This window comes from Nicotiana sylvestris, chromosome 8 (genome assembly GCF_000393655.2).
Source record: "Nicotiana sylvestris chromosome 8, ASM39365v2, whole genome shotgun sequence".
Classification (NCBI taxonomy): domain Eukaryota; kingdom Viridiplantae; phylum Streptophyta; class Magnoliopsida; order Solanales; family Solanaceae; genus Nicotiana; species Nicotiana sylvestris.
The window spans coordinates 187,147,718-187,159,638 of NC_091064.1; the positions used below are offsets into that span (position 1 = coordinate 187,147,718).

An 11,921-nucleotide genomic window follows, 5' to 3' on the forward strand; every position below is an offset into this window, starting at 1 on the left:
ATGTTGACGATATTGTTATTACTGGCAATAATCAGGATGATATTAGTAAGTTGAAGCAACATCTCTTTCAGCACTTTCAGACTAAGGATGTGGGCAAATTAAAATATTTTTTAGGTATTGAGGTCGCTCAGTCTAGCTCAGGCATTGTGATCTCACAACGGAAGTATGCCTTAGATATTCTTGAGGAGACAGGAATGACAGGTTGTAGACCTGTTGACACTCCGATGGATCCAAATTCTAAACTTCTGCTAGGAAAGGGGGAGCCTCTTCGCGATCCTGCAAGATATAGGCAGTTGGTTGGTAAATTAAATTACCTCACAGTGACTAAACCTGACATATCCTTTCCTGTGAGTGTTGTGAGTCAGTTTATGGATTCTCACTGTGATAGTCATTGGGATGCAGTTGTACGCATTCTTCGGTATATAAAATCAGCTTCAGGCAAAGGCTTATTGTTTGAGGATCGAGGCCATGAGCAGATCGTTGGATACTCAGATGCTGATTGGGCAGGATCACCTTTTGATAGACGTTCTACATCTGGATATTATGTCTTAGTAGGAGGAAATTTGATGTCTTGAAAGAATAAGAAACAGAATGCGGTTGCTCGGTCTAGTGTAGAAGTAGAATATTGAGCAATGGCTATGGCAACATGTGAGCCAATTTAGATCAAACAGTTGCTCAAAGAGTTGGAATTTGGTGAGATTAGTCAGATGGGACTTGTGTGTGAAAGCTGCTCTTTATATTACGTCAAATCCAGTGTTCCATGAGAGAACTAAACACATTGAGATTGACTGTCACTTTGTTAGAGAAAAGATACTCTCGGGAGATATTACTACAAAGTTTGTGAAGTCGAATGATCAGCTTGCAGATATTTTCACCAAGTCCTTCACTGGTCCTCGTATTAACTACATATGTAACAAGCTCGACACATATGATTTATATCTACCAGTTTGAGGGGGAGTGTTAGAATAGTTTTATGAATGTATGTAATTAGTCCTAGTCCCTTATGTAATAGGAGCATGTTATGTGTTATGTATACATATAAATAGGGCTTATTGTAATATAGAACATTAATCAATAATATTTTTTCCGTGCTCTCTCACATTTGCCACTGGAGAAAAAGTCTCATGGTAGTCTAATCCTTCGAACTGTGTGTATCCCTTGGCCACTAGTCTAGCTTTATACTTGTCTATCTCTCCATTTGTTCTTATATTTTATTTTGTACACCCATTTGGAGCCTATGGATTTCTTCCCAACAGGCAGTGACACTAGATCCCAAGTCTTGTTGCCTTCCAATACATCCATCTCTTGTTGCATTGCTTGGATCCAGTTAGGACCTGTGGAAGCCTCCTTAAAGACTTAGGCTCAGTTGGTACAGAGAAAGAACCCAAGTAAGCCAGGTAGCTGGAACTGAGGTGAGAATATGTAACATACTGTGAGATAGGATAGGTGCAATGTGCTCTTGGCTTTACAGTAGTAACATAGTCACTGAGCTATATTTGTGGGTTGGCCACTATACTTGGTTTGGTATTTGTGGCCTCTTGTACATAAATGTCTTGATTTGCTTTTACTTTTTGTTCATGTTGTTGAATGGTAGTGTGATCAGGTTGTGAGAGTGCATTCTGATCAGATGAAGCTTTTAGAAGATCCTCATCTGGCCGCACTTGTTCTGCTTGGTCTCCTATGACTAGTGTTGCATCATAAGGCTCTTGTGAATCAGCAACCGAGTTATTTGTGTCCAGTATTGTGGTTGGAGGTACAACAAGTGTGACTTCTATATGTGTTAATTCTTGTGCAACATGTTTCTTAGCAGGAGGATTTTCTGCATATGTTGAGTCTATCCCTCCATTTACTAGTTCTCTGAATAGAAAAATATCTGGTGCTTCCTCCTGTATTGTAGTTCTGAAAGAAAATATGGACTCCCTGAACTGTACATCTTTGCTAAATGGTGATCGTCAAGGTCTTAAAGTTTGTATCCCTTCCGTGTTTCAGAATATCCCACAAACACTGTCTTCCTTGCTCTAGCTGCAAATTTGTCATCTTTAGGCAGTCTACTTGCATAGCAGAGATAGCCAATACTCTACGGTAATCCAAGTTTGGTGGTCTCTCATATAACAACTCAAAAGGTGTATGCCATGCAACACTGTAGATGGTAGTTTGTTGATCAAATAGACAGCAGTTCCGACACAGTCTCTCCAAAATCTGGCTGGCATAGAACTTTGAAAACTTAATGCTCTAGCCACCTCTAATATATGTTTGTGCTTTCTCTCCACGACTCCATTTTTTGTGGAGTGTATGAGTAGCTACTTTGATGTATAATACCATTACAAACTAACAATTCATTTCATTTGGCATTAAAAAATTATGTGCCATTGTCAGATCTCAGGATCTTAATATTCTTGTCAAACTGATTTTTTGTTAAGGCAAGAAAGTTTTTCAACACCACAAACACTTCACATTTAGACTGAATCAAACACATCCATGTAAATCTACTATGATCATCCACTATAGTAATAAAGTAGTATTTCTTATCATATGTAGCTTTCCTATATGGTCCCCAGACATCAAGATGTATCAATTGAAAAGGATTGCCAGTCCTACTGCTACTACTAGGAAACTTCAGTCTGCTTTATTTTGCCAGCGGGCATATCTCACGACATTCTTGAATACTGACGTCACCTTTATTCTTAAGGCTTGCAACATGTTGCATAACTCCAATTGAATGGTGTCCTAGTCCTAGGTGCCATAACTTTCCACTGTTATCCTCCTTATGAATTACTGCTCCTACTGTAGGTTTCATTACTTCCTGTAGTATGTACAATCTTTCCCTCTCCTTACCAATCCCCAGAACATTCCCATCGAAGATTCCTTGAAACATACAGAAATCAGAGAAAAACAAAGGTACGCAGGAAAGTTGCTTGGTTATTTTTGATACTGGGAGAAGGTTGAACTTGAAATCAGGAACATGTAAAACATTTTCATATTCATATTTTCCTAGGATCACTGCATTCCCTACACTTGTAATTTCTACTCTACCACCGGTTGGAATCTGCAGCTTGCTGTTGTTTTGGTCTCGTAATGATCTAAAAGTAATCATTAATTCTCTACATGATGTAATATGGTGTGATTCCCCCGAGTCAATTATCCATTCAGAAGTAAAGGTGTTGGATAACTGTGAGATCATACCTGTCATATTACATGTTATGTTGCCTACACATTCACTTGATGCATGTTTGTCTAGCATGCTCAAAATCTGTTTGTATTGCTGCTCTATAAAGAAATGACCATGTTTCTGCTCCTCGGACATATTACCTCTATATCCTGCCATTGTAGAGTTAGCAAAGGTCATGAATCTACCAGTTTGTGGACTCTTCTTCTTACTTTTAAAATCCTATGGGTATCCAACTATCTTGTAGCAATTTTCTTTCAAATGTCCCTTGTATCCACAATGCTCACAGATTATTCTAGGTTTCTTAGGCTTAAAACCTTGGTATGTCTTTCCTGCTAGCATTGTCAAAGGATCTTTATTCACATCAACTACACCTAGGCATCTTTGACTTTCCTCTTGAGTCACAGTAACATAGGCTTCATTAACGGACACCACATGCCTCCCTGCCAGCAAATTGCTTCTTATGTTACTATAAATTTTATTAAGTCTCATAAGAAATTGCAATAAACGCTGTGATCATAAGTGCACAACATACGGAAGAGACTCTTCTCTGTCACATGAGGGCAAAGGATCCAAAACATCTAATTCATCCCAAAACACTTTCACCTTAGAACAATGGCGTTGCATTTCTCCCACTGCTCAACTAATTCTCCCCTATACATGCTTTTGATGAATGTCCTTCCACAAATCCAAGCTTGATTTTGCCTCAGAGTGCCAATTTCATCGCTCTACTCTATAATGCATAATTCTCTGGTCCTGTGAGTTTTAGAGGAATTAAAAACAGTCTAGGTGCATCTCTAGCTTGAAGATATAATGGATGATTGTGATCCAATGACGTGACTTCATTTCCTACCGTGACTATGAGAAATTGAGCAAGCTTTACGTTCTTCAGTAGCTGCTGGAATCTCGTCGGAAAATCAGTCGCCCTTAGAAACCCGCTCTGATATCATGTCAAATTGTCTACTACAATTAGGGATTAGGTTCAATTTGAGGAGAGAACATAGAGATGAGATGGAAGAAACTATGTTAGCTCACTTGGAAGGAATGCAAGTACAAGCTTATATACCAGATAGCCTCCTCTCTCTCATGTGCTTTTCACGTGGCTTTTAACTAAATTCATCAACCAGCTATTAACAACTAATTGACAGCTCATTAACACTAACTACTTCCAACCACCAGCTAACAGTTATGCGACTACTCTAGCTGCTTCCATATTCCAATACTGCTTAGAGATTTTGTATGTCAACAAAAATCAGAGTTGAAGGGATAATTAGCTAGACTAAGATGTCTACTCGAGTATTTCGCTCTGGAAAACTTTCTTATATAATAACCTCAGAATCTGGCTGTTTAGAAGTTGTCCCAAAATTTGCTCCATACAGATAAAATCTGTGAACCGCAGCAGACAAGTCAAAAACTATTATTATTACAATATTTGAGGATAACTTGCTCAAAATAAGGAATAAACTACACTGAGTTTCCTCCAGATGTTACTATGTACTATTCTCATAATCCAAGATTTTTAGCTGACATTGTAGTACGAGTCAATTATGGCATCTGCAAGATATTCGCATTTAGCAGCTGATAATCCAGCCAACGATATCCTCCCGTCTTTTGTCATGTACACATGCCACTTGTTGGTCATGTTCTCGCTCTGCGTGGCCAAGAAGAGAGATCAAATATGAGCACCAGAAGTGCAGGTACAGGGAAAGAAATGTATGCATTGTCGATAATCTAGTTATAGTCCAGTAAGAGACTCTCACTGCACTATCTTTTGCATATCGGACTTATGGAATTGATCAGAAAGGACGGAAAGAATGTGTTAATGAAAATATGTGCTGAGTTCAGAATGTGCTTTGCGATGAATGATCAAATTGAATTTAAGCATATTGTGATGAAGCAATAGCTTAAATCACGGGGATTTACCTGAGCTTTGTTGAGGCCTGTGAAGGAGAACATTCCAATCTGCTTCAAAATGTATGACCAGTCCTTTCCACTCTTATCCTTGGTGGAGAGGCTATCGTATAGCTTCTGTCTCACACTCTTTATCCTTCCTGCCATCATTTCCATCTCTTGTTTCCATTCATCAAAGAACTCAGGAATTCCAACGACATTGGCAACAATTCTAGCACCGTGAATTGGGGGATTTGAGTACATTGGTCGAGCAAGCCTTTTTAGCTGGCTTTTCACCCTGTGAGTTAGCAGAGATGCATCCATTAGTTGAGAAAATTAAGCAAATAATTCTATTGGTTCGCCCACATAAAATCCAATCAAGCCATAGGCTCAGGTGATGGGAGATACCAATTGTAGTAAACAATATCAAAGCAAAGGGACAGCATCTCGTAATTGGCATTTCATATGGAACCATTGTTTTCCAGTGCATCATTTTTCCTATACAGAGGACAATTATGTAGTTGCTAGTGCGGGTGACTGTACCTTGTCGCTGCATCAGCGGATGAGCAAAGAACATTAATAGCTCCAATCCTTTCTCCATACAGACCCAGATTTTTACTATATGATTGAGCAACCAAAAGCTCCATGCCACGTGCAGCAAACAATCTCACAGATGAGGCATCTTCGTCAAGGCTGCCGCTTGCAAATCCCTGTAGGGCAGCATGTAGACAGATGAGGCATCTCGATTATTATAGTATACAGCTATTCAATGCAATTCTCTGAATAGAAATGACTTCAGATTATCTTGTTCTAATAACTTTACTGAAAAATCAGTAAATTTTATTGATAAACACCATGACGGTGTCAAAAAAAAATTACAAAGTAACACGTGGCTTAACCACCTTCATCTATCGAATTTGCCCATCTATCAAAACAACAATGTATACTCTCCTCACACCAAAAGAACAAATGAAATACGAGAGATCTTTCACTATTTCAAAACCAATTCCTATATCATTCATTCTCTTCACACGCACACACAACCATCAAAACTTCTAAGAAACTTGAAATTTTACAGCTTCACCAAATGAAATAATTGGGTTTAGCACAGATTACCTGGTAGGCGACATCAAAAAATGGAATGTGGTTCTTCTCCTGAATTACATCAGCAATCTTTTCCCATTGTTCAATTGTGGGATCAATACCAGTTGGGTTGTGCGCACAGCCATGGAGCAAGATAAATGATCCTTCAGGAGCAGCCTATAAACAAGTAATGCCATAAACTATGTCAATGACTTGCACAAGAACTGGAAGGAAAAAAACTTTCCCATCAGACTCTCTTTTTAGACGTGGGAAGAGAGCAAGACGGTCAAACAAGACTGCACATACACATATCAAACATAGGAAAGACATCCAATACTGGATAATCCTATTTTCCTTGCGAGACAATGTTGAAAAATAGAAATCTACATTCACAACCGACATAGGAACCAAAGATCTAAAAGGCAAGCGTGCAGCCTATTTTTGCATATTCCATCCTCACAAGAAAAATTACATTATCAAACTTGTTCTGCCAATCCCTTCCACATCCCAAGTTCCTCTGATTTTCATTTTCAGAAATATGACTGCTCACATTGAAAGAACCAAGTCACTCCTACCAAGAAATAGAAAGAGAAGAAAAGCAAGCAACACACATGTCATTGCCAAGGGCGCAAATTGTCCATGTTTAGCAGAGACATGGATCAATGCAAACATAGGGAGGAAGAACAGGAAACAGAAAATGCAATTGGGAGATACAGTGCTATTCTAGAATGAACAACGCATCTCTCCTTCAATTACTGAAAGTCAAAACTCGTGCCACAAACAAAGGCACCATCAATTGACTTGTGGAGAAAGGAAAAAGACAGTGCTCACTGCTGCTTTACAATTTCAACCACAAAGATTACAAATGCGAGGACGATAATAACCTTAATATCTTCTATCATCCCAGCAAAATCCAGGCCAACTGTTTTGGGATCATAATATCGATATTCAGACCAAGGCACCCTGGCATCATTGAAAATGTTCTTATGATTTCCTGCAAAACATAACTGTAAAAATCAGTATCATGAGATTCAACCAAATTAATCCAAAAGCACTATCTACGTACCCCAGGTTGGAGATGATATTAAAACCTTAGAGCCAGGGAAGTAACGCTCTATCAGTGCTGCAGCAATACGCAATGACCCAGTTCCTGACAGACCTTGAATAGTTGCCACCTGATCACGAAAGGTACAACGTCGTTCACAACAAAGGCCATAGAGACCAAATTTACATGTTTGTTCCAGGATATATTTTCCTAAGAGTTAAAAACAAAAATACTTACCCTTTGTTGCTGAATCACTGGGTTATCTGCTCCAAACAATAACTCTGCTGTGACTTTGTTGAATGCAGCCAAACCTTCTATTGGAAGATACTATATATCCATAGATTAAAAAATAAGTAAGAATTGGCACCAAGTGACACTAGTCAAGGCCAAAAGATGAATTTAGTAAATCAAGTACCTCTTTGTTATCTCCTCTTTCTAGCATAAGGTTTTCTGCCTACAGAAAAGCAATTTCCTCATCATTCAGATGCAAAATTATAGAAGGTTATTAAAACAGTTAATGAATGATGAACGCTTAGGAACAAGCAGTCACTCCAGAATTTTCACCCATTGGATACAAAATATATAGAAGTAAACAGAAGAAGCCAGGGGGGATTCAACATAGTGTGTGTGTATACATACATACATACATACATACATACATACATTTTAAAAAAGAATTAACCTATTTACAGAGTGTAATAAATTGACTCCCCTTGGACAAGGGTATCCACCCATGGGAACAAGGCCAAGTGACTAAAAGTTTACAAACTACTTGAGCATAAACAAGAGACCAAGAACTTACTTTCTTAACAACATTGAGGACATATGGTTGAAGCTCCTCCGTGCGGTAAGCTCCAACACCAAGGTTAAGCTTCAGTTCATTTGTATCAGCCTTGAATGCTTCAGAAACTCCAAGAATGGGGTCAGGAGGAGCCATAGTTATTCCCTCAAATCGAGAGACGTTCACAGCAACAGTCATAGTAGTACGGCCATTTGACTGGAAAAAAAGAAAGAGAAAAAAGTAAGAATATGAGAAAAGAGATCCCAATTCCCAAAATTTATAAAACGAGCAATCGGTCTGGGCTTGTATTCTTTGCCTTTCTCTTCTGGGCTTTTTTCTAAGGATCTGGTGAGTGGGAGGACTAATAATAGCCTTTGAGCACATTAAACAGCTCGGTGTTGCAATGATTACAAAAGATAGAAAAATAGATATTAAAGAACCCTGTTGAATTGAACGTCAGATAACCCAAAATGCTGTACAAACTGAGGCATAATTTTTTACTTTATAATCTGAATCACAATTTTTTATAAACCAATACCATAAGTGAAGATGAGAATGTTAGCACTGAAGGGGGACAAGAAAGAATTATCTTTACTAATAACAATTTCGACTCAAGAGCTAGAATTAGACCCCTATAACTCTGATATTACAAATAGAAGTACCAAGAAGATCTTGAGCCACATTTTAGCAATGGCAAAGTTCAAACAAATTAGTTACTAGTAATATTTTATTCAGAAAAGAACTGTTGTAAGTTAAATGTCATATTTTTCGTTCTAAAATGTGCCAATTAATGTCTAAATTCCTAAACGCCATAAAACCCCAATCGTTGGTACTACCAGAAGTTTCACAGGCCTCACTGTTATACTTCTTAGCATCTAATAAACTGAATGGAATCATCTACACCTTTCTGGTTAGTAAAACACCCTACGTTAAACTGCAACTTTATAAATAATTCTACACTAATATCATCCCTCTCAAGAAACCAGTACTGGCATAATGTCGTTTTGATTTGAGTATACGGATAATAAAATTAGTTCTGTAAGTTGGTTAGGCAATCACTTATTTTCAGGACTCCAACCCGATTTTTATAATTAGTAAGTGCCGAAAGAATAATAAGTTCTGGAGTTGATTTACGGAGCATGATTGGATCATCCTATATCATAATATACCAAAGCAAGAAACACATGTTCAATTGTATGCAAATCATCCCATCCCCACCATTATTCCCAATTAAACTCTTTCCTTCTCTTCTATACTCTAAAGGACAGAACCTACAGGGAGTTTCTCTATAGCAGTAGAGCTATTACCTCTCACCAAATGTACACAAACAACACAAAAATCCTACCTTTGCCTTCACGAAGTCTTTCCCGAAAAAGGCACTTTGGCTAGTAGTCCCCAGCTTTAGCTTTGACTGTTCAAACACAAACAACAGCATGAATCCACCTCATTAGGAATAGTCTAAGATAAGGCAAATTTCCAAATAATGTAATTGACGATGAAATTACCTTGAGATTATCTTGCAAGGAAAATGAAGCTGACGGAGTGGCAGAAGCTAGAGAGAACATTGTGGAAACCATCTGGAATTTAACGGAACAAAATGCTAATCATTAACCTAAAAATTATGCTAATCATTAATCAGCTTAATTCTGAGCCAATTCAGCTGAGATTTAAACTAAGATGACTAAAGAACTACACTTGCCCTAAGGATCTAAACAGATTCAAACTTGAATGAAGGAGAAAAAACAAAGAACCTTGCCCTTATTAGCTGTAGTACATGTGTACTCTTTTTCATTAGTAAAAGGCAGATTAAGCCACAAAAATAAAAAACTTTTTCTTCCTTTTCTACTAAATGCCTGGTAGGGTCTGACTTTGTATTCGGATCATACAAAAATTAACAGAGTAAAATGAATCCAACTTTAAAATTTCAACTAGATAATCACTAGAAGTGTTCAAACTTATCCATATAACAGTTGTGTTCAATAACCAAGAAAAAATGCGTAATTCAGGAATTAAACATCAAATGAAGCTACCATGATACGAAAGATAATTAAAAATTTCATGTAAGATCAAAATCAGAAAGTACCAAACATAAGAAAATACAAAAAAAAAAAATACAGACACAAGCTGGTAGAAATAGATAGAGAATTGCTCAAACTTAAGTATGTGGGTGACTGAGTGACAGTGCACACTAAATGTGAATTCAAAATCAAAATTCACGTAAATCCAATGGGAAAATGTGAAATCAAGCTAATATGATAACAAGATTCGAGGATTCATATAAGATCAAATCAGAAAGCACAAAAAAGTACAAACCAAATTAATCAGCCACTTAAAGATTGGGAACACAGAAAGAAACAATAGTTGCCTTACAGCTCAGGAAGCAGAGAAAAATGGGGAGGCTTTGGTTTTTACAGGAAAACGAAGAGAGAGGGAAGGACTGATCGATGAAAACGAGGATCTAACCTTCAGATGTTCTTCCTTCTTCTATCTTGTTATAGTAAAATGTAATATTTTATTACTTCTTTTATTCAATAAATAATGGAGTACTGGCGATTCCTTTTTTTTTTTTTTTTGGGTTGAGAAATGATATTTCATTGTTGAGAAAGGTTTATTAGTTTTAAGAATAAATAATTCGATTTTTTTTACTGTGACAAACAAGCACAATTTTTGATTATGGAGTATGCAATACCAATTTAACTAAAAAAATGATTAAATAGGATTTTGTGATTGCTTAATCAACCATTTTTTTTTGACAATTACTTACTCAATATTAAAATATATTATAAAAATAAATCGCTTTTCAAGAGAAATTTTTCAGTATAGTTGATTTCTAATTTTTAAAAGCTATTTTTCTTTTTCTTAATTTTTTATATATGAGAAGGATAATAAGAGTGGATGAAGAAATTAAGTTAGTGTTCTACGTAGAATTATTGAGAAATAAATCAAATTTTATTTTCTTCTACTTGTGTCATTGATCTTACTCATATTATTTAACGCCTAAAATCATTTATTTTTCTTTGCCCTATCTGAAGGGGTAATATATTTTTACTTTAGTATTTTAGGTTACTTAATAAAATGTAGAATTTAACTCGGATGCTTTGAACTTGATAAAATAATACCCCTAATTGTCCTTATATAATTTTTGTGTTCTTATTTGCTGAAATAAAAATGTTATTACATTCTAACTAAACTTATTACTTTTCCTCAAAAGATTAAAATGATTATTAGTTTACCATATGATTTTAATTTTAGATGATTAGATTTAAAAGTTGTGTTAAAGAAAGCTACTCCTATTAAGATAATTTGAGAGTAAAATAATATCTTTTTATTTAATTTTATTGCATGATCCATCAAATTATAAGCTCACATTTTTCAAAAGCACGCTGTGGAGATTGGGGAGGAACATGTAAATGGGAATCTGTTTGGTGTTTGAAGGAGAGTGGAGAGGATCAGTGGATCTCAAGTAGGACACTTGGCTCATAGTTTATGGCATTACTTTTGAATTCTTTGCGCCAATGTCTCTATTCTATTAAATTAATAGTACCACTTTTGATAAACTGATAGTAATAACTTCAATCTTTTCACATGGCCCACAAAGGCAAATAAACCATTCTCACATTTTAAAGAGTTTTAGAGTACAGAGTAAGTGCCGTTGTCACACTTTATTACTCAATAAGAGACTTTTCAAACGTGAATATAGATCTACTCGAACTCCGCTATAAATACCGAACACCATATGAGAATCGAATAAAAAAGAAGAAGCAATTTCGAAAGTATGATATTCATTGACTCACAAGAGTTGGAAAATATAAAAAAGCCTCTATTATGCTTAACTTGAGGCTCTTAGTTTTGACTTCTCATGGATTTTTGGCGCTAATTCACCATTCACATGTTTGTTCCAACTCCATCATTGTTATAATTTTTAATTTAAAATTTCAGAACAAAAATAAGTACCG

The 11,921-nt window shown here is 36.4% G+C and overlaps 1 protein-coding gene across 3 annotated transcripts; it reads right to left on the reverse strand.

The window, feature by feature from the left end:
• Positions 1 to 4,465: 4,465 nt before the first annotated feature.
• LOC104237430 (aspartate aminotransferase, chloroplastic) lies at positions 4,466 to 10,540 on the reverse strand. 3 transcript variants are annotated; one of them, XM_009791585.2, is made up of 12 exons: positions 10,429 to 10,540; positions 9,471 to 9,542; positions 9,311 to 9,376; positions 7,987 to 8,181; positions 7,600 to 7,638; positions 7,422 to 7,511; positions 7,206 to 7,314; positions 7,024 to 7,133; positions 6,173 to 6,316; positions 5,600 to 5,766; positions 5,090 to 5,354; positions 4,466 to 4,817 (listed from the first exon to the last, which is right to left on the reverse strand). In XM_009791585.2, the coding sequence occupies exons 2-12, from the start codon at positions 9,540 to 9,542 to the stop codon at positions 4,686 to 4,688; spliced, it is 1,389 nt and encodes a 462-aa protein (XP_009789887.1). In that variant the 5' UTR covers positions 10,429 to 10,540; the 3' UTR covers positions 4,466 to 4,685. The 3 variants fall into 3 exon arrangements, with proteins under 3 accessions (XP_009789887.1, XP_009789886.1, XP_009789888.1); XM_009791584.2 differs by having other exon boundaries at positions 10,336 to 10,432; XM_009791586.2 differs by having other exon boundaries at positions 10,279 to 10,432.
• Between the last annotated feature and the right edge of the window lie 1,381 nt (positions 10,541 to 11,921).

Bases quoted from the DNA above. Each gene is read 5' to 3' on its own strand.
- LOC104237430 (XM_009791585.2), bottom strand. From the start codon at position 9,542: ATGGTTTCCACAATGTTCTCTCTAGCTTCTGCCACTCCGTCAGCTTCA. The intron at 5,767-6,172 runs GTAATCTGTGCT...GCTGCCCTACAG, and splicing joins TTTTTGATGTCGCCTACCAG to GGATTTGCAAGCGGCAGCCT. The intron at 5,355-5,599 runs GTACAGTCACCC...GCTAACTCACAG, and splicing joins TCCGCTGATGCAGCGACAAG to GGTGAAAAGCCAGCTAAAAA.